The 23,329-nt window shown below is 36.4% G+C and overlaps 2 protein-coding genes across 2 annotated transcripts; both read right to left on the bottom strand.

Annotated features, from left to right (window-relative positions):
• Positions 1-4,062: 4,062 nt before the first annotated feature.
• On the bottom strand, positions 4,063-5,039 carry LOC133252122 (olfactory receptor 2T2). Its single transcript, XM_061424839.1, has one exon. The coding sequence runs from the start codon at positions 5,029-5,031 to the stop codon at positions 4,063-4,065; it is 969 nt and encodes a 322-aa protein (XP_061280823.1). The 5' UTR covers positions 5,032-5,039.
• Positions 5,040-17,766: 12,727 nt separating this feature from the next.
• On the bottom strand, positions 17,767-18,708 carry LOC133252120 (olfactory receptor 2T27). Its single transcript, XM_061424838.1, has one exon. The coding sequence runs from the start codon at positions 18,706-18,708 to the stop codon at positions 17,767-17,769; it is 942 nt and encodes a 313-aa protein (XP_061280822.1).
• Positions 18,709-23,329: the final 4,621 nt, after the last annotated feature.

Raw genomic sequence — 23,329 nt, 5'->3', positions numbered from 1 at the left:
ACAGACTATGTGAATTTCTTTGCCTTTATACTTGTTTTTAAAAAGCCTTTGCTACTTTGGTAAAGTAAATAAATATTATTTCACAATGATCTATGAAGATTGTACAGATAGGTAAAGGTCATTCTGCTTGTACAGAAAAATTAACCCCTGATTATCAAACTTTCACTATCCTGATATTCTTAGGACAATGGCAACAGTCTACTCCTAAATCAAGGATTTAAAGATGGATAAACAATAGTTGAAAATCAAAAAGGCAGGGCTATGGGAAATCCAAGAAGGCTGCTTGGCTTTTTCCTGTGCACTCAGTTGCTTCAGTCATGTCTGACTCTTTGTGACCCCCATGGACTGTAGCTCGACAGGCTCTTCTGTCCATGGGGATTCTCCAGGCAAGAATACTGGAGTGGATTGCTATGCCCTCCTCCAGGGGACCTTCCCAACTCAGGGATCGAAACTGAGTCTCTTATGTTTCCTTCATTGGCAGGTGGATTCTTTACCACTAATGCCACCTGGGAAACCCTTGCTCCCTCACAAAAGTCATTTTTTATTTGATAGGATAAAGCTTTCCCTGGCTTCAGGGTTAATGCCATCACATACACAGAAAAAAAAGTAAATACAAATTATGTTTCACTGAATAGTACATTCTAGTTTTGTTAATTGAAATGTATGTTAACTAAGACTTGCTTCCCAGGTTTACTTCTTTGCTGTCATGTTTTATTGCTAAAATTTTGATTGAGTTATTTTAAGGTTTATCTCAGTAATCTATCTTTGAATAGAGATCAAATACCCTCTGAGCTACAGCCAGGAGACATAAAATTAAATGTATCTATCTATATGCTAATTGGAGCTTATGGCAAAAACAAGACAAAAGAGTGCTCTTGGATTTCTGGAGTAGGAAATTTCCAGAAGTCATAAAGAATTATATTAATAGTGGCCATTTTGATGAATTATAAGTAGCATATCAGGTTCTAAAACAATAAAATTTAACTGAATGCCATATATATACATATATATATTATTGGTCAGAAAACAATGAATTGGCCACTTGGCTACCCCTATGGGTTAAGAATAACTGGAAAATTCACTCCAAAGAACTATGGGGAAAGGAATTATGGTCTGACATTTGGGAGATTTTTCATGTGGACGCTTATGGTGAAATTGTTAGGTGTCATTTCCAGGACTCTGAAGAGTTCCAGCATCACAGGCCTTTATGTTTCAACAGTGGAATGGAATTTAGTGAGAGGCAAAGTGATAAATAAGGAGTGATTTATTAGAATGAGATGCTTGTAAGGTTAACAAATAGGCAGGCAAAAGTTGCACTGCCCCCAGCACTCAGTGGGTTATATTTTTATAATCAAAGAAAGAGAGGGGAGGGGGAGAAGATCTCCTTTGTCTTTCTTGAGTAGATGTCATATTTCCATCTCCCTCTCCCAAATAAGGCAGAGAAGTTTACTTATCCCTATATGGTCAGGTCAGGACTGTCACAGCACTTTCAAAAAATATTTTCAGGTCTCAGTACAATGAGGGTCTTTCATTCTGAAAAGTCACCTTTCCTTAAATGATTGTTTTTTGTGTGCACAGAGCATGCTTGGGGGGTAATTACTTGATGACACCACTGGGCAAGTTTTAGGCTTTATTCTCTACTACTGTTTTTTTTTTTGGGGGGGAGGGGGTGGTGGTGGTGGTGGTGGTATTGTGCAAAGAACATGTCGTCGGGGCCAAAAAGTATGTTTTAGGAGTTATTAACTCACTGAACTCACAGGGAAGGATGTGGGTCTCATGACACCATTGTTTTGTTTTTTAGGGGCATGTCTTGTGCTTCTGTCACATGTATTTCTGCTAAGCAAGGTAGCTTGGTTTTAGTGTTAAGCAAGCCAATCTGACTTTACTGCTAAGTGACGTGTTTTGCTTTATAAGTCAATCAAGCTCATCTTATTTTGTAGAACAGCTTTTTTCATTGAGTCATTTCATTGTTTAGGAGGGATATAACATTGCTATCATTTTAAAGCTTTTTGAATACATATTGTTAGAGCCTCAGTGTGAACTACATTTTCAAGACCTGGCATAAAGATGTTTACTAAATGATCATACCACTGAAACACAGACAAGATCCATCTAGCTTGCTTCATAGGGTGGTTGGCTGGAGAGTGGCTTCTCAAGAATTAATAAAATATTCATATTCATATTGAAAAGCAGAGGCAATACTTTGTCAACAAAGGTCTGTCTAGTCAAGGCTATGGTTTTTCCAGTGGTCATGTATGGATGTGAGAGTTGAACTGTGAAGAAAGCTGAGCCAAAGAATTGATGCTTTTGAACTGTGGTGTTGGAGAAGACTCTTGAGAGTCCCTTGGACTGCAAGGAGATCCAACCAGTCCATTCTAGAGGAGATCAGTCCTGGGTGTTCTTTGGAAGGAATGATGCTAAGACTGAAACTCCAAACCTTTGGCCACCTCATGCGAAGAGTTGACTCATTGGAAAAGACTGTGATGCTGGGAGGGATTGGGGGCAGGAGGAGAAGGGGACAAGAGAGGATGAGATGGCTGGATGGCATCACCAACTTGATGGATGTGAGTTTGAATGAATTCCAGGAGTTGGTGATGGACAGGGAGGCCTGGTGTGCTGCAATTGATGGAGTCACAAAGAGTCGGACACGACTGAGTGACTGAACTGAACTGAAGTCATATTCAATATATTGATTGTTTCAATCCAAGAATATGGTAATTTGTTCATCTGTATCATCTTTGATTTCTTTCATTAGTGTTTTATTAGTTTCTCTACTTGAAGAGATTCATCCATCTAAGCCATTTTTCCATCTCTTTTCTATTTGTTTGTTTCAGCATAAGATCAAATTTGGGGGAATCTTCCAAGGCAAAATGAACCCTGGATTAGCATATTAGTGAGGATGAGATTTACTTACATGAACATCTATGAAGGATACAGTTTTCACTTTGCATTGGCACTACAAGGACATACAGTAACCTATTCTTAATCTTTGTCAATTACAAAATCACCCAAAAATGATCCCAGCACATTCTAAGCTTTTGATTGCAAAACAAAATAAACACTAGGTGAATAAAAATTTATTTGTCATATTTTAGTGCCTTACACATAAGAAGGAAGTTAAAATTAAGTAGGTAAATGGACGGACAGTCCTTAGTGAGTGTGGTCTTTTTAAATAAACATTCTGTTGTATCAGGATCCTGTATCTATTAAAGCTTCTCAAATAACCAAAAGATAATTAATAGAAAAAATATTACCAGTCTACTAGATGAAAACTTTTACAATAGAAAAATTGACCAAGGGAGCTGATTTAACTAACAAAAGGTCTTGATTTATTCATGTTTTGTTTCATAAGTCATTTTATTAGGCAAAAAATGGAAGTTACTAAAGGATTGTAGCAATATCTATCTTAATAATAATAGTCAAATCTAATCAATCAGTAAATAGTTAGTGATTTCCAGACACATAATGAACTCTACATGAATAAAATTATGATAACAGTTTGAATTTAGAGATTAGAGAACACAGACATTTATAAAAGATAACAAAGAATACTGAACCCCAAACCCAATTGAATTATCCTTACAAAAGTTTTCTAAATGGAGGTGCTACATAGACTATAGTCATCAGAAAATATTTAATTTGTATTGAACATTTGACTTAAATCAACAAGGACATGAAAATTATTCCTCGCATTTTCTATTCAAAAGTTTGTCAGAAATACAGACACAAAAGGCACATGAAAATATGTAACATAAAAATATCCATTCAGGACTTTCAAAGGGATGTTTGGACTGACTGGAATTGGATTTATAATGCTACCAGAAGAAAATGCTCTCTGAGAGATGTCTGTCAGTTAATCCAGACAAGTGAGTTGGCTGTTGCTGAGATACTGGCTGTGTTCAGCTACAGTTCTTAGGTGTTGGTGTCAAAAGAATTATTTTGCCTAATATAATCCAGGATTGTGAAAATGATAGTGAATATTTTTCAGAACCAACAATATATTTTCTAGAATTACTGTGTGCCAGTAGCCACAGTACCAAGAAAGTTTGTACCCAGATCCTTCTAGTACTTCTTGGACACATCCCCTGCTCTGACTTTCTGGGAGTATGTACATCTCCCCTGTATTCTTCTTAGAGCTGTAGCCACATCTTTATTTCTCAAGCTGTAGATGAGTGGGTTGAGCATTGGAGTGAGTATGGTGTAGAAGGCAGATACAACCTTGTCTTTCTCTGGTGTGTGATATGATTGGGGCAGCACATTGGTGTAGAAGGCTGCCCCATAGAAAATGATCACCACCACAATATGGGATGAACAGGTAGCAAAGGCTTTGCGCCGGCCCTCAGCAGAGTTCATCCGATGCACTGTGAGCAGGATGCGTGTGTAGGAAACAGAGATGATAGATATAGGGATGAGCAGCATCAGCACACAGCAGGCATACATCAGGGTCTGGTAGAGTGATGTGTCAATACAAGACAGCTTCAGTACTGCTGGGATCTCACAGAAAAAGTGATTGATCTCTCGGGACCCACAGTAAGGGAAGCTCATGGTAAAGGGAGTCAGCATGAACCCATCCAAGGAGCCACCAACCCAGGAACCCACCACCATAAACAAGCAAATCCTGCGGTTCATGAGGAGAGGATATCGAAGAGGGTTGCACACAGCCACATACCTGTCATAGGCCATAAGGCCCAGCAAGAAGAATTCCCCTCCAATCAGGGTCAGGTAGAGGAAGATCTGAAGTGCACAGCCCAGGAAGGAGATGGTCTTTTCCTTGGACAAGAGATCTTGCAACATCTTGGGGACAGTGATGCAGATGTAGACAGTGTCCATGATGGACAGTTGGCTAAGCAGGAAGTACATGGGCGTGTGGAGGTGGGAGTCTGTGTGAATGAGCAGAATCATGACCATGTTGGCTGTTACAGCCACCAGAAAGATGGAGAAGACCACTGCAAAGATAAACCCAGGGAATGTGGGATGTGTGATGAGGCCCAAGAGGATGAAGTCAGTGGAATTTTGAAGAACCGTCTCCATGTTTACATCACATAATAGCTCCTAGAACTGCAAAGACAGGAAGTTGTTAGGTTAATTAATAATCCAAAATTTAGGGAGGGCCTACCATGGATAGTATGTCAGAAGCAGAGTGAGATAAAGGAAAGAACATGAGTTCAGAATCATATTGAATCTGTCTTGGTATTTCCAACCAGTCCATTCTGAAGGAGATTAGCCCTTGGATTTCTTTGGAAGGAATGATGCTAAAGCTGAAACCAGTGCTTTGGCCACCTCATGCAAAGAGTTGACTCACTGGAAAAGACTCTGATGCTGGGAGAGATTGGGGGCAGGAGGAGAAGGGGACGACAGAGGATGAGCTGGCTGGATGGCATCACTGACTCGATGGACGTGAGTCTAAGTGAACTCTGGGAGTTGGTGATGGACAGGGAGGCCTGGAGTGCTGCGATTCATGGGGTTGCAAAGAGTCGGACACGACTGAGCAACTGAACTGACTGACCATTGGACAGAAAAATTAATCTATAAACTAACTCAATTTCATCACTTGTGAAAAGTTATCATAGGTCTATATCTCTGTAGGCTGATATAAGATATAAATGTAATAATTTATACAGTATCATTTTCAAATTTTTCTTTATTTTTATTTTGAACTATCTTCTGTATATATTTTATAATCTTATTTTAGAATAAAAATTTCTCCAGTTTGATAACTGTGCCTTACCCTTCATATTGCCTTGCAATCAATATGTATGGGTAGATTAAATTTAAATTGCACTCTGCCATTTAATATTGCATTGTTAACATCATGCACATCCATTTGTGATTTCATAAACTTATAAAAAATAAGCATGAAGCCAATAAATTTAGATAATTTGGCTGTTGTTATAATTAAGCTGCTTTGATCAGGAATTAACAAGGCAATACTACAAACTTTAATTAATGGTCAATATCTGTGGCCTATGGTTAGATGTTTTTCTGCCAAGGAAGTTCATATTTTAGGCACAGGTCATTTTAAGTATTTGGATCCATTTTTTTCTCACAGAATAATTTAGGGTCATAAATCTCAAATGAGTATCACCTTAAATGTATTCTACAAGCAAGGCTTTGGGTTCTTCATTACTGTGATCTTTCTGATTGACACCACTGAGTGGACTGAGATTTTATGACTTAGAATGGCCTCATATCATTTCATAGTGACCTAAGCAACTTTTAAATTATTGTTCAGCCAAACATTAACAGTTTTTCTGACATTCTGAAATTATGAAAATTTTATATTGTCATAGGAATCCATTACTACTTGATTTGTTTTTCATTTTTAATTCCTTAACAATTATATTTCTACATTGTTATCTATCCTCTATGTTTATAAGTAAAGACAACTCTAGATGGAAATGAGATTCCTGAATTTAGAGGGAAAAAACTCAGTTGAACTAGATGGAATGAACTCTTGCATCTTTTATTCTTGAGAGATGTAAAAGTGCACTTCTTAGATATATTCAGGAACATGGAGGAATGAGTTTATTATTACCATTGTTTTATAGTGTACATTTCTGCAGTGTACATCTCTTCATTTTAGTGACAGAATTACTGAAGAAGTATATTTCAATAAAATATATTAGTTACTAATACTTTATCTGGATTTTTAGATAAATATATAGTCTTTGAGGTATTAAGAATGAATTAATCTTTATGCTGAAGCAGAACTATTAGGAACAATACTGGGACTTTTTCTGAGTGTTTATTAAAGATGTAATTACATTATAGACTAGGTAAATGAGCAAAATTCCAGAGGAAGAAAGTAAAAAGCAATTTTATGTTGGTCTGTGTTGAAACTTTAATATACCTTTTCAATTGAGAAGGAGAAAAACAAATGCTTGGGTAAACCAGCATAAACCTTACCTAAATATCAAATATCAGCTTTCAATAAGTTTGATAAAAGTCAGCTACTTCTGCCTTTTTAAATATGTGAAAGATTTACTTGTGAAAGCCACAGCTCTGAATCATAGACACAGAAATTAAATTTAAGATGTTAGAATTAAAACTGTGTTTATGGAGCTCTGCAATAACTGGTTGGGATAAAAATATTCATGCTGGTAGACAATAACTTTATCTTGATCAACAATCCTTTTTTTCACTTAAGCACATTGTAGATTTTATGTGCACTACTGACAGTATCAAATCCACTCCTAATCATCACTTTGAAAATACACTGAAAAACTGAGATAGCCAAATAATCTGAAAATCGCCTAAGGAAAAGTTGCTTTGCAATCAAAATATGGGTCAGAGAAATTTATTTCACACATACACTCAGACTGGAGTCTACAGAATATGAAAAATAGTAAATCATTCTCATTGCCTCAGAACTCTTTGATTAAGGAACGCAACTTCTTCAAACTCCAGATCCTTTCTTAGAGTAGATCCCAGAATGTTAAAATATATTAATAAAACTGAAGGAGGACAAGGATATGTTGTAAACTAACTTTATTTCTAAAACAATCAGAGTTTCAGTGAATAAAAGAACCTCAATTTGGATCCAAGCTGCTTCTCTGTGTATATGTGAGTATGTGTGTATGTGTGTGTAAGAGAGAGAATATTTAAGAGTAGGGAAGAGATCCTGTTAGAGGAATAGCATACTAAGAGGCTTAGCACAAAGGTGTATGTGTTACTTTTGTCAGTGAATCAAATATAAAAAACTAATGTGACACACGATCAAAATATGTAGTTAACATTGTACTGTGGAATGTTTGACATGGCAACATCTACACTATGAGCACAGTGACATGTCATGATGTAACCTATTTGCATCAGTTCCCAGTATCTAATTTTAACATTAGTGTTAACACTATTGACTACTGTTTAATGTAATGTGTGATTTGGTTTACACATACTAGATACTGGATTACATTCCCCGTTAGGTAACCTTTCTACCACTATCATCATTATTCCCTAGTCTTAAGTTTTCTACCATTTCCTTCTTTAATTACAATCCTTCTAAATATTAGAAGAAAAAAATGAAACCTTGTATCTGCATGGCCCCAGGTTCAGGCTTTTCTGTTGTTCAAGACAGAGAATGCCCCACCTCCAGAACTGACATAACATCACCTAGTATAGTTCCATAACCACCTGGTATGGCAGAGGCTAAGGTATGGGCCTGGTGGGCTGCAGTCCATGGGGTCGCTAAGAGTCGGACACAACTGAGCGACTTCACTTTCACTTTTCACTTTCATGCATTGGAGAAGGAAATGGCAACCCACTCCAGTGTTCTTGCCTGGAGAATCCCAGGGACGGGGGAGCCTGGTGGGCTGCCGTCTCTGGGGTCGCACAGAGTCAGACACGACTGAAGTGACTTAGCAGCAGCAGCAGCTGCAGCAGCAGGGTATGGGAAGATCCAGCCAAAGTAAGAAGAGCACTGTGAATGTAGACTCTGGATCTCTGCCATGGGAAAGGATGGGTAAGTTTTGCAAGAAGCTTTTATTTTTTCTCTGATATGCCATGTGGAAAGTAAAGGTAAGGAAATGAAAGAGGGTTCCTGTGCAAGGTGCTAGCTGGTAGAACCTGAACATTTCAGGACAACAAGACTGAAATTATTCTGAGAGAAGCCACAGAAGTCTGGACACAATTCAGATCCTTGCAACATCTTGTAAAAATAGGCCTTCAAGTGAGATCAGGGAGAAGGATTACCGAAGATAAGGAGGTCTTGGACCAATCCTTTCTGATTCACTGTATGTACAATTGACAGGGAGAAGGTCTGATTCCAGATAGTTTAGTTTTCATATCAAAGACATTCTAAGACTTGTGCTATCTCTAATAACTGACTAGTCCAGGGAGGGGCAGTCTCTCCACAGCTAGAAATGTTAAGATGTCAAAACATCATAAGGTACAGAAGATTTAAATATGTACATATATTTAATCATAAAGTGTTAGTTCTAATACCAGGTGCCAAGTTACCTAAAGCACACTGTTAAGGGTATACCCTGATGCTGGGAGAGATTGACGGCAGAAGGAGAAGGGGACAACAAGATTTGAGATGGCTGGATGTGACCACCGACTCGATGGACATGAGTTTGAGTATGCTCCAGGAGTTGGTGATGCATAGGGAAGCCTGGAGTGCTGCAGTCCATGGGGTCTTAAAAGAGTTGGACACAATTGAGTGACTAAAAACTGACTGAACTGGAAACAATAAGTACATCTGGCTTCCTGGAATATTGTATGAAGGGTCTAAATTTAAAGCTGTCAGATGCCAGGACAGCTACTTATTTTGATTAATAGAGATATATCCTGAGTAGTGGTGTCAGTTTGTGCAGAGGTAAACAGAAATCAAAGAATCAGGCACAGGGGACATCTACTCTCTACTCTGCTAGTGCTATAGGGGAGTAAAGAATCAGAGGAAAGGAACAACTATACAAGACCAGAAATGACAGAGGAACATAAAAAGCTGATACCTGTAGCTCTAAATGTAACGTGCTCATTATTGCATGATGCGATCTAAGTTTCTGACATGTAGACACAATCCTATTCTGCTTCAGTGATTCAGCCCAGTGGTCTCTGATAGGACCATGGTAAAATCTTTTAAGGGAATTTCTTTAAGAAATGCTGCTTGTCTATTAAAAAAAAAATAGATTTTATCTTTTGAGCACTATGAGAGCATATGACCATGCCTATGGAGTAAGGAAGGGAGAAGGGAGCTTAGAAAATAATAATAATAATAATAAAGAGAAATAATTCAATATATTTCAATCTCCCTCTAAGGACGCAAAAACCTCTACCCACACTTTTTTCCATACAAAAAGGTTAACTCTTGCCTTAAAAATATTCACACAGAAAAAAAAAAAAAGTAAAAAATATTCAGAGGGCAATCCATGCTTTTCCTTAGTAATACATATCTTAGACATTAAAGTCTAAAAATTACTCATCATGAATACTAAGCTAGATCTTTCAACCATCAGCTTTTACATGCCCTTTTTCTCTTTAGTAAATTCATTCAAGCACCCATAAACTAATACTAGATTCCCCTATGCTTCCTATTTCATGCTAAAGTATCCCTTTTCTGAGAACTGAATGTACAAATTTATCCTTCTTAAACCTGAAGATAGTTTCTAATAGTCTTAGAGTGATGCCTAAAGAAAACATCATAGTGTATGGGAAATGTTCTATTTGGTTTCCATGAAATTATTTACTCTTACCTCAGAGCAATTGAGTCCAGACCTTAGTTAGGCAACATTGAAATGGCAGCCTTTTAAAATACTTGGATATGAGGGTGGGACTAAGACAAAAGTAAGTGTTTAATTAACATTGGATCTCAGCATCTTGCAGGAGAAATCCCTAGGTTAGTAATTAATCTATATTTACTGGGCTCACCTCGTGCATAAGAGGAAGATCAGCCAAAGTCCAATCCTTTTACCAGAGAGTCTATTCTTTTCCAAAGCAAAAGTTATAATTACTTCTTGAGATTTTTTTCATAAAACTACTTATCTAACCCTGGCATCTCTTAAGAATAAAAAAAGCATGTAATGTAGAGATGAAAGTAAAGATCATTCTAAAGTTAAAACTTCTGTTGTGATCTCTCCATTTTCATTTCTAATTTTATTGATTTGATTTTTCTCCCTTTGTTTCTTGATGAGTCTGGCTAATGTTTTGTCAATTTTATTTATCCTCTCAAAGAACCAGCTTTTGGCTTTGTTGATTTTTGCTATGGTCTCTTTTGTTTCTTTTGCATTTATTTCTGCCCTAATTTTTAAGATTTCTTTCCTTCTACTAACCCTGAAGTTCTTCATTTCTCCCTTTTCTAGTTGCTTTAGGTGTAGAGTTAGGTTATTTATTTGACTTTTTTCTTGTTTCTTAAGGTATGCCTGTATTGCTATGAATCTTCCCCATGGCACTGCTTTTACGGTGTCCCACAGGTTTTGGGTTGTTGTGTTTTCATTTTCATTCATTTCTATGCATATTTTGATTTCTTTCATGATTTTTTGGTTATTCAGCAGCGTGTTGTTCAGCCTCCATGCAGTTTTTCTTCTGTAATTGAGATCTAATCTTACTGCATTGTGGTCAGAAAAGATGCTTGGAATGATTTCAATTTTTTTGAATTTACCAAGACTAGATTTATCACATGTGATAAAATTTTCCAGCCATTTAGAGTGCTATTCAATAACTACCTAATGCTTCCTAAAGAATAGTTTATATCACTTATCAACAAATATAAAAGTCCTTTAATTTGGAAATAGAATTATTTGAATATCCTTTTCCTTCCAGTGTGATGTAGCTCAATACAGAGCCACCAATGGTTTACAACCAGGTACTGATGTCCCCAGAGAAGGAAATGGCAACCCACTCCAGTATTCTTGCCTGGAGAATCCTGTGGACAGAGGCACCTGGTGAGCTGTTGTCCATGGGGTTGCACAGAGTCGGACACGACTGAAGCGACTTAGCAGCAGCAGCAGTAGCATTGATGTCCCCAACGCTAAATGGGTCTGATAATACCTGAGCAGGTATAGCCACCAGGAAATTGATTTGGCAGTCAACAACCACCTCAATTTACCCCAATGACTACCATTTCTTTTTTTTTTTTTTGATGTCCATGTCAGGAAAATGGTTGAGAAGTGCTGCTATAACAAGCTGGTCTTCTATTATTATTACCAAGTTTACAAAGGAAAATAACACAGCTTCTGAACATGACAATTTTTGTTGGTAAAGTATCAGAGTCTAAATTATTTATATATGATAGATATTTTGTAACTTCTCAAGGTTTTCTTTCTTTTTTTCTTGCTCATCTTTCTCTTTTAGCTCTTTTCCTACTAATACCCTTTATCTCCTTTAGCCTTTTCCAGTAACAGTCCTTATACAGAGGTAGAAATAGACCTATATTTTAAGATAGTAATTCTTAAATTCTAGATGTTTTGTTTAACCTCAGATAATTTTGTTTGCCTACCCCATTCCAAAGTGCTACCTGGCATTTAGAGTAAATTCTTCTTGGACACGTGTATACCTGTGGCAGATTCATGTTGATATATGGCAAAACCAATACAATATTGTAAAGTTAAAAAATAAAATAAAATTTAAAAAAAGAGAATGAAGTAAGATAGAACATACAATACTGAACTAAGGGCCTTGTTCAAAGCAGATGCTGATAAGCAGTTCTTTCTTCTTGTCCTTCATTATTTTCTTTTCCACCATTTGTAGTAAATGAGTTATTTACTGCTTAAGTCCTAAATAAATAATTGTTTAATGGCACAAAAAATCCCAGTATTTATCACGATAAGACCTAAATTAATATATTTTTAGGAAGCTGTTTCTAAATTTCTAAAGAGTTAGTTCTCTGCTGATGTTCTTGAAAGACAGAGGCACATATCAGGTTCCCTAACTGGAACTTCATACATGGAAGAAAAAAGTGTGAGGATACTGAGAGACCTAGTGGGAAAAATTCCAAAGCTGCCAGAATATTTAATCTAAATGACTCATAAATCACATAATTCACCCATCTTCTTGGGAGAATGATTAAAAACAAAGCCTCAGAGGATATGCTAAATATCCATGAAACTAGAATAAGGATACCTTGATTGCAACCGCAGTTCTACCATTTCCCATATGTCTTTGGGAAGGGGATTCTGTTCTCAGGGTTTGTTTTCCATCTATTAAATGAAAAGGTTTGGCACAATCATCTCTAAGATTACTTCAGACTCAAATTTTCTATGATGCAGAATTCAAGTAATGTTTCCTTCTTTTCCTTTTTAATTCTCATTATTTTATTATGTTTACTTCATCTTTAATAATCCCTCACTATAACCAAAATAGACTTAATATTATCTATTGTTTACAAATAAGACAGTGAAGAAAACAATGTTTAGAGTATTTCTATTTCTCTTGAGATTATGGAAGATGCTCTGGGATATCTCTAAACAAAGACTGGGAGTTACTAAAATATAAGTCTATACTTTCGGAGAAGGCAATGGCACCCCACTCCAGTACTCCTGCCTGGAAAATCCCATGTCCATGGGGTCGCTGAGGGTCCGACACGACTGAACGACTTCACTTTCACTTTTCACTTTCATGCATTGGAGAAGGAAATGGCAACCCACTCCAGTGTTCTTGCCTGGAGAATCCCGGGGACGGGGGAGCCTGGTGGGCTGCCGTCTATGGGGTCACACGGAGTCGGACACGACTGAAGTGACTTAGCAGCAGTAGCAGCAGCAGCAAGTCTATACTTTAAGTAAAAAATTGTTGATTCAAATATCAAAGAAGCAGTCATAAGCAGATGACAGAACTTACCCAGAGCACACGTGAAGGATCAGACATGTAAGACAGAAAGAATGCCCAATCATAAGCTGAGAATGAGGTCTCTGCTTCTCTGCTTAGAGATGCAAACAACTTTCTCTAAATTTACCTTGCTCACTGTGGAACAGTAGATTCTCAATGCTGGGGAAAATCCATTTATTTTATTTTACTTTTTAATTTCTCCAGACTATAACTTTCTTTTTTTATTTACATTTTAATTTTATAATGGATCATAGTTGATTAACAACATTGTGTTAGTTTCAGTGATTCAAAAAAGTGATTCAGTAATATCGAATACATATACATGTATCCTTTTTTGAACTCTTAGACTAAAAATTATGTTGAAATAGCAGAACCAAAGAGGCCTATAGAGTACACAATTAAGAAAGTACTATTAGATTTGTCTACATTTTCCATTATGCAAACCTTCTGGCTACAGTTAAATACATCTAACCAAGACAAACACATCTATGTTAAGTAGTTTCTATTAAAATTCTCTCTATATTAAAACCTCATCTTCTCTTTCATTTTATTGCCAGCACACTACATTTTAAAGTAAAGCCCATTTTAAAAGTCCCTGAAATCCCCAAGCCCCTAGCTATCCTAGTAATCTATAATAATTAAAATCCCATGATTCACTAGAGAAGAACAGCATAACTACCAAGAGCAATGAGAGCTGGAGCATAGTCAATAAAACAATAAGTTGGGAATAGATAAAGTGCAAGAGCAAGGGAGAGAGAAAAAAAAAGAGGAATGTGTTTGGGAAGTAAGAATTGTTAGGAATAGAAGAGGGAGAGGTATAAATTAAGGAAGAGAAAGAATTTGTAGAAAAAAAAGGAGAGAAAAAGCAAAAATTGAAGAAAAGAAGATCCTACTATGTCCAAATATGCCTTGGATTTGCTAACACTACTGTATAGGGGAGAAACTGGACTGATGTTGAAAACAAATGCATTATAAGACATGTGACATTTATTTTATTTATTCAGTTTATATCATCTGAGTGACAACTATAAGTGTCACTAAGCTGGAAAGTGTCAGGCAAATGTAATGTCCTTGGTTCTGTCTCATCTAGACAAAAATTTGAAGCAATGGACATTAAAGCCTTTGGTGCATCACAGCTCTTGGACAGACCATGTTATAGTTCTCGGGTTTTGAACAGATCAGTGTTAACAGCTCCATGTTACAGCTCAATTTTATTTAGAAAATAGCAGGAAAATACACCCTCAAGGTGTGGGGGCATGCCAACACAAAGATGAGAAGAGAAGAGAGGGCCCCCGGCCCTTTGGCTCCTCTTTTTATATGTTTTTTCCAACCCTCTGGGCCTGCCCTATGTAAATTGGGCTAGCCAGGAGTGCTGTTTGTTCTACCTGAGGTCCTCACTCCGGTCCTTGGACCTTCCTTTGTTCTATTTTCGCTGGCTTTTCCCTTCCTTGTCTTTTAGCCCAGCCATTCTGGACTCCTATGCCTATTCTAACTACCTAACAAAAGAAAAGTAAATATTCTCTGGCCCCTTTTAATTTACCATGTGGAAAAAGAAAGTGATCAACCCCTACACAGGTGGCTATATAGTTCTCTTTCAAGAAGCGTTTTTCATATAGGGTGTTCTTGCTTGTTTTCTTCAGCTTCTGAAGTCAGGTAGAATTTAGTGTGAAGTGAGGTTAGGATATCTGTCCTCTCATGATACACTAGAGGCAATGACAATTGTTTTTGAGAGAGTTAATTTAGGTAGATTGATAAGGAGTCAGAGGCCCTCAAGGAGAAGAGGTCCAGGACCCTCCAGGAGGAGAAAGGGGCCTGGGGCTCTCAAGGAGGAGAAAAGGACAAATGGTTTTTTTTTTTTTTTTTATACATTCTTTCCTCTTAGTCAAATAAAATGCTTTTTCTTTAAGCCCAGAGCTAATGGCTCAAGAGCATGTTTTCCCTTAAACTCTGTACTAAAGATTATATAACAACAATGCATCTTACTCAAGGACATGTTTCTCCTTTTTAACAAGAACCTTCTGACTAATCTTGTTATCTTAAGACATTTGTTTCAAGAGTGGGTCTGTTAAGATCTTTCTATTATTAGTTCTAATCTTGTTAATTTAAGGTGTCTGTTGTGGGAGTCAGTCTGGTAAAAGTATATAAGGCCTTGATAAGACTAGCAAGGGGGGCACGCTCCATCCCCCTTCTAATGGCTATGTCAGAAGTTTTTTCTGTCCTTTTTCACTTTAATAAAACTCTGCTACACAAAAGCTCTTGAGTGATCAAGCCTGGTCCCTGAACCTGAAGCTAAATCTTCGGAGATCACAAATCTGACATTGTTCACTGTAAGCTATCATTTATCACAAGTATGTGCTGTGGACAGACTAACATCAGTCCTTGAAACAGTTTCTGAATGTTTTAATAAAGGTCTTATGTTAGAGTTAGGGGACATTAATCACCTCTGTAACCTCATCTCTGCAAGAGGAAATTCTATGTTAAGTACAATTCAAGAGACAAGACTACTTCTGGTATAGAAATGGGTGAAGAAAGCAGGTTTCACTGCCTCTTCTCTATAGTGTTGTGTCAGTTATAATAATACCTCATGGCATATAGCACCTTCCAAAGCTAAAGTTGCTTTGCACCAGTTATATCGTGTTCTTTTAAAATTATTCCTCTGAGGTAAGAATTAAGTTAGAATGTTCTAATTTAATACCTTGAAAAAGAGGATTTCAAGAAATTAAATTAATCTGTTCAACCAGACATAGAGAGGTTGAAAAAACTAATTTCATGTCTGTAATTAAAGTTTAATAAGGGTTATAATACCAAGGCATCTTTTTAAATGTGAGTGCAATTTTTCTAATCTATATCTTTTCTATCCAGAAGCTATTTGTAAAGCATATTCACTATTCCTATATCATAAAAAGCCAAAATTTCCAATCTTGGCAAGACTCATTCTCTTCATGACACAAGTATTAGAAAATGAATTCCAAGGACTAGTTTGAAGTTTTCTAGGAAATTTAGATAAAATGGTGGAGTCTTTAAAAGTTGACTCCAACTTCTGGTTATAATATAGGTGTTATTGAGAGAAAATAGGACAAATTTTTACATTTAGGAATACTAAACAATATTATTTTTCACCCACATGGAAATGCAACATAGAAAAGTGAGATGCATTAGAAAGTTCTCTAATGATATGTTCCTCCTTTTTTCCAAGATGTAGAAGCATTGGATTATCTGAAACATATGTCAATTCCCAGCTGACTTATACATATTCAGACCACTCTGACATTAATAAAATTTTAAATGAGCTTACACATAATTGCATTCTCATTTTAGTAATGCAAAATGTTTTCTTTTTAGAAAATTAAGTCTAAGATGAGCAAATCTGAAGATATAAAGGTAGAAAGACAGAAAGACTGAGGACTCAAAATAGAAGGAGTTTGGTCAAGTAGGGAAAAGCATAGAAAAGAAAAAAGATGATGAAAAATAAATTTCTCTACTTCAGAAGACTATTGGTTAACCACAATTATTCAAGTAATTAAATTATTAAATAAAATAATTAAACTAAATTAAAATATTATAAAATAGAAAATAAGGAGTAGCATATATTAATTTTTAAAAGAATAAATCAACATTTAACTCTCAAAGGAGTTCCATTCTTTTGCATGAAAATCTTTCAAAATGAAATATATTAGATCATCAGGCAATTTAAATACAGCAAAAAAGATATGATTTCAAACTGCCCTGGATGTTCCTATTAAATTATATCATTAGGAAGGATAGAAAATGTGGAAGCCATCCATGTTTACCAGTCTCAAAAGCACATTGGTCCATTATTCTGAGATTATTTTAGCAAAACTTCATGGGGAAAAAAAGTAAAGGTACTGGTCTCTTCCAGAAACTGATGTTTACTATTTTGTCTACTAGCCATGTTAATGGAATTCAGTTGAAAAATTGATTACATAAAGTCAAACCAATTTTTAAAATAATGATACTGCCAATATTGGCTTGATTGAATTAAATGTTTTGGAAGGCTAAAAACATCATTTGTAAAAAGTTCAATTAGTTATTAAAATAGCATTTGAATACAATCAAAATAATATTCGACATATTGATTCTTTGAAGTAGTCAATTTGTATGATGTCTAAAAAGAAACTGTGATGAGAAGCTAGAGGAATAGCAGAAGATTAACATTTCTTTTGCCATGACTGACCATGGCAGGAAACAAACATCTGTTCAGTGGGATGCAAAATTTGTAGAAAGCATATGGGTGAAACCATCTACTGAAACCCGTATTTTATTCCAGTTCCATTCAACACCATTTTGTAGAATCCTCTTATGTTTCAAAAGATGATGAAAATCTTCAAAATGCTACTGTAGGCTTTCTAAATCCCAGGATGCCTCACAGTTGCTGGCATGTGGATGACCTGCTATTTCCAGGCAGACAATGTTTAAATCCAAAGATGACAAGTCCTATATCCTCTTCTTCAAACCTCTAGCAGCAAATGCAGTTTCTTTGGAAGGTGGTTACCTTCCTGAGGATGAGCACCTTCCCAGAACTTTCTGTAGGGCCCCTGTGACGTCTTTGTTCCTGAGACTGTAAATAAGTGGGTTGAGCAAGGGAGTAAGGATGGTGTAGAAGGCAGACACAGCCTTGTCCTGCTCAGGAGTATGGTAAGAGTGAGGTAGCACATAGGTGTACATGGCAGCCCCATAAAAGAGACTGACAACTACCATGTGTGAGGAGCAAGTGGCCACTGCCTTTTTTCTCCCTTCTGCCTCATTCATTCTGTAAACAGTAATGAGAATCCTTGTATAAGAGGCTGAGATGACAGAGAAAGGAATGAGGAGCATCATGATGCAGCAGACATACATGGCTGTCTCATAAGCTGATGTATCCATACAGGAGAGCTTCAGAAGAGCAGGTACCTCACAGAAGAAGTGATTTATTTCCCGAGAAGCACAGAAAGGGAACTGCATGGTGACTGGTGTAAGTAAGAAGCCATCTATGGACCCTCCCAGCCAGGCTGCCACCACAATCAACAAGCAGACTTTGCGGTTCATAAGCACAGGATAGCGCAGAGGATTGCAGATGGCAACATAGCGGTCATAGGACATGAGTCCTAGAAGGAAGAACTCAGCTCCTGCCAAGGTCAAATAGAGAAAGTGCTGGGCAGTGCATCCTGCAAAGGAAATGGCCCTTTGGTCTACCATTTGGTCAACCAGCATCTTGGGCACAATGGTGGAAATGTACAAGATATCCATGATGGAAAGCTGGCTGAGCAGGAAGTACATGGGAGTGTGGAGGCGGGAGTCCAGGTGGATGAGAATGATCATCATTGTGTTGCTGGCTACTGAGATGACAAATACCAGGACGATAAGGGCAAAGAGAAACCAGGGGAAACGTGTGTTGCTGAACAAGCCCAAGAGGACAAAGTCAGCATACATGGAATAATTGCTCCACTCCATAACTCTGTGGGATACACAAACGAGAGATGGATATAATAGGTAAAGTTGGACACATAAGGTAAATGTTGGGTTGCTTAAAGCCTGATGTGGACACACAAAAATCAAGATAAATTAATCAAATCTCTTTGTGTTATATATAGTCCACTATTTCCAATACTTCCTGAGGTTGATTCCAATTATACATTGTCTTAAGAAATTAGTTTTTAACCTTTGGGACCTAGGTAGACCCACCATCATTCAAAAAATTGAAAAATTTCAATTTCTTGGAAGACCAGCCACAGAAAGCTTATGTCACACTATGCCATCATTCATTCAAGGATTATATTCTTAATTTACTATTACTTTTTGACTCTGAGGTCACAAGAAAACAATTTTATGTTTATTGGTTCAAGAATATTTATTTATTTACTTGTGCTCAAGCACAAACTTGCATTGAGATGGATATACATAAAACAGATAAAAATGAGATTTTGGACAGTATAGTTCCTCCCATGGACACAGCAAATCTACAGTCACATGTGGACTAAGTCCCTGTGAAATTAACATAAAAATTAAAGGAACAATAGCCAGAGCAAAGGGTAAAAATACAGTATCAAGATGGATAGTAGACACAGATATATGATCATAGTAAAGGAAGAAACCATCACCCAGCAGTGGCAGTCAACAATTGAGAAGGATTGCAAAGGTGTGTTTATAAGACCCTATATACAACAGAAAAGCCCCCAAAACACTTGATTTTAAAATAACAATGGGGAATACATCAAGGAAAGCTGTAAAATTACAGCAGATGGAAAATCTCTTCAAGGGCTTGCGTGAAGACTTGACCCAAAAGCAGTCCCAAAACACCAGATTGAAATGTGCATAAACTTTATTACTAACCTTGAAGCATGTACTAGACAGACAGGAACTATTTGGGATTCTACTGGGGAACTAAAACATCAGTGGGAGTCGTTTTTGTGATCTCAGACTACCTTGCTAATACTGTTTTTGGCAAGCATTATTATTATTTTTTTTTTCACTTTTTGGGGTTACTTTAATAAAAATGCAGCAGGTAAAATCCTGTGGTGTAGAGAAGATAAAATTCCCACATTGCTAATTTGCATTTCCTCAGATCCAAATCCTTTGTGTCTCATAGTGTTTCTCTTTAGCTGGATTCAGAAGTCCTGTGGCATAGGTGGTAGGGATGTTTCCAAGCATTTCCTCTTTCTTGGGAAATAGCTTCTTCCTTCCTTCCGTTAATGCATATTCTAACTTCCATGTGAAAATGCTAGATGGGCCCATGATCTAGTTTAAACTTTCCTAGGTTACCCAGGGCTCATCTTATGCATCCTGTTCTTGTTCAGCCATACTCATTAGTTCATTCAGCAAGCATTTATTGCATGTGCTAGGTACTAAAAATATTAAAAATGATTAAGACACAGTCCATTCACAGACTGGGGTGGTGAAGAGAGGACACTGAACCCCTTTCCAGATTGGGGCAGAATTTTTAAAATTCTTGTCCTGTTCCCTTGTAATCTTTTGGGGCTCCACATGACACTGACTGTTCTTATTATGTGAGAGCAATTGAGCCTCAGGATACAGGCATTGGTGCTGAACATGTGACGGAAGGTTAATGTTACCAGTTAACTAAAATGTGGCTATTTCTGACATCAAACACCAAGAGCAAAGTATATAAAATCAACACACAGAAATCCCTTGCATTCCTATACAATAATAATGAGAAAATAAAAATTAAGGAAAATTAATTAATAGAAATAAAGGAAACAATTCCATTCACCATTGCAACGAAAAGAATAAAATACGTAGGAATATATCTATCTAAAGAAATTAAAGACCTATATATAGAAAACTATAAAACACTGGTGAAAGAAATCAAAGAGGATGCTAATAGATGGAGAAATATACCATGTTCATGGATTGGAAGAATCAATATAGTGAAAATGAGTATACTACCTAAAGCAATTTATAGATTCAATGCAATCCCTATCAAGCTACCAATGGTATTTTTCACAGAGCTAGGACAAATAATTTCACAATTTGTATGGAAATACAAAAAACCTCGAATAGCCAAAGCAATCTTGAGAAAGAAGAATGGGACTGGAGGAATCAACCTACCTGACTTCAGGCTCTACTACAAAGCCACAGTCATCAAGACAGTATGGTACTGGCACAAAGACAGAAATATAGATCAATGGAACAAAATAGAAAGCCCAGAGATAAATCCACGCACCTATGGACACCTTATCTTTGACAAAGGAGGCAAGAATATACAATGGATTAAAGACAATCTCTTTAACAAGTGGTGCTGGGAAAACTGGTCAACCACTTGTAAAAGAATAAAACTAGAACACTTTCTAACACCATACACAAAAATAAACTCAAAATAGATTAAAGATCTAAACATAAGACCAGAAACTATAAAACTCCTAGAGGAGAACATAGGCAAAACACCCTCCGACATACATCACAGCAGGATCCTCTATGACCCACCTCCCAGAATATTGGAAATAAAAGCAAAAATAAACAAATGGGACCTAATTAAACTTAAAAGCTTCTGCACAACAAAGGAAACTATAAGCAAGGTAAAAAGACAGTCTTCAGAATGGGAGAAAATAATAGCAAATGAAGCAACTGACAAACAACTAATCTCAAAAATATACTGGCAAGCATTATTTTAGACATTTCCATCTAACCTGCTGTCGCTAGTATGCATACCATACTGAGAGCCCCATCTACCCATGACTCACATCTGGACCTCACAGCCAACTGAGCAATAGACAAAACCTCAGTAAAAGACCTAATAAAACAGAGATAACAAGTCTACATGCTGAAGAATTAAAAGTATTGGTGATAAAAATGTTCACCAAACTGAGGAAAAGAATGGATGAACAAAAAGCAGATTTCAACAAAGAGATAGAGAATTTTAAACATAAGTTATAACTGAATTAAAAAAAACAACAACATTAGATTAGTTCAACAGGAGTTGGACTGTGTATAAGAACAAATCATTAACTGAGGTTAAATGATGGAAAAATACATTTTATGCAAATAGAAATTACATGAAGGTTGGTCTACCTATACTCATAACACAAAATAGATTTTAAAACAAGGACTATTAGAAGACAAGCAAAGGCATTACATAATGGCAACGGGATAAATCCAGTAAGAAAATATATTTACAAACATATATTCACAGAACATGGGGCACCAAGATATATAAAGCAAATATTAATCGACTTAAAAGAAGAGATTAAAAGCAATACATACGAGACAGCAAAAGAGACACTGATGTATAGAACAGACTTTTGGACTCTGTGGGAGAGGGAGAGGGTGGGATGATTTGGGAGAATGGCATTGAAATATGTATAATATCATATATGAAACGAGTCGCCAGTCCAGGTTCGATGCATGATACTGGATGCTTGGGGCTGGTGCACTGGGATGACTCAGAGGGATGGTACGGGGAGGGAGGTGGGAGGAGGGTTCAGGATGGGGAACATGTGTATACCTGTGGTGGATTCTTGTTGATATATGGCAAAACCAATAAAATTAATTTTAAAAAAAGCAATACAATAAAAATAGTAGACTTTAACATCTCACTTACATCAGTGCAAAAATCGAGACAAAAAAAGATCAATAAGGAAACAATGAACTTAAAATATACATTAGTCCATATAGACTTGACAGATATATAGAACATTTCATCCATAAGCTTCAAAATACACATTATTCTCAAGTATACTTGGAGTATTCTCCAGGATAGATCACATGTAAAGTCACAAAACACGTCTCAGTAAATCTTAGAAGACTGAAATCATATCACATATCAATATTCATTTATAGTAAAAAGCCTCATCAAAATAAGTACAGAGGAAACGTGCTTCAACATGATAAAGACCATATATGAGGAACTCATAGCTAATATACTCAATGGTGAAAAGCTGAAAACTTTTCCCCTAAGATTAAGAGGATAAGGATGCTCTCTCTCACCACTTTTATTCAACATAGTATTGGAAGGACTAGCCACAACAACTAAGCAAGAAAAATAAATAAAATGAATCCAAGATGGAAAGGAAGAGAAAAACTGTCACTATTTAAAGATTATGTGTTGCCATGAATGAAAATTCTAAAGACTCCATCAAAAATTTGTTACAACTAATAAATAAATTAATAAGGTCTCAGTATACACTAATAATACATTACCAAATCAATCTCACTTGTGATCACAATAAAATGAATAAAATACATAGGAATAAGTTTAACCTAAGCAGTAAAAATCTTTTATATTAGAAATGATAAGACATTGATGATAAAAACTGAAAAAGAAAAAAGATATTGTGTAATCATGAATTGGAAAAATTAATATTGTCAAAATGTTCATACTACTCAAAGCAATCTATAGATTTAAAGTAATTTCTATCAAAATGCCAAGTCATATTTCATATAATAGAACATATAATTCTAAAAATTGTATGAAAATATAAAAGACCCCCAAATAGCTAAAATAATCTTGAGGAAGAAGAACCAAGCTTGGGGAATCACACTCCCTGATTTCAGAGTATACTACAAAGTAACTAAAATAGTATGATCCTGCCACAGAAACAGACATACTCATATGAAT

The sequence above is a fragment of the Bos javanicus genome, chromosome 7 (genome assembly GCF_032452875.1).
Source record: "Bos javanicus breed banteng chromosome 7, ARS-OSU_banteng_1.0, whole genome shotgun sequence".
Lineage (NCBI taxonomy): Eukaryota > Metazoa > Chordata > Mammalia > Artiodactyla > Bovidae > Bos > Bos javanicus.
Note: the sequence above shows the minus strand (reverse complement) of the source record. Positions and strands in the feature narration are given on the sequence as shown.

Coding starts and splice junctions, on each gene's coding strand:
- LOC133252122 (XM_061424839.1), bottom strand. CDS start 5,031: ATGGAGACGGTTCTTCAAAATTCCACTGACTTCATCCTCTTGGGCCTC.
- LOC133252120 (XM_061424838.1), bottom strand. CDS start 18,708: ATGGAGTGGAGCAATTATTCCATGTATGCTGACTTTGTCCTCTTGGGC.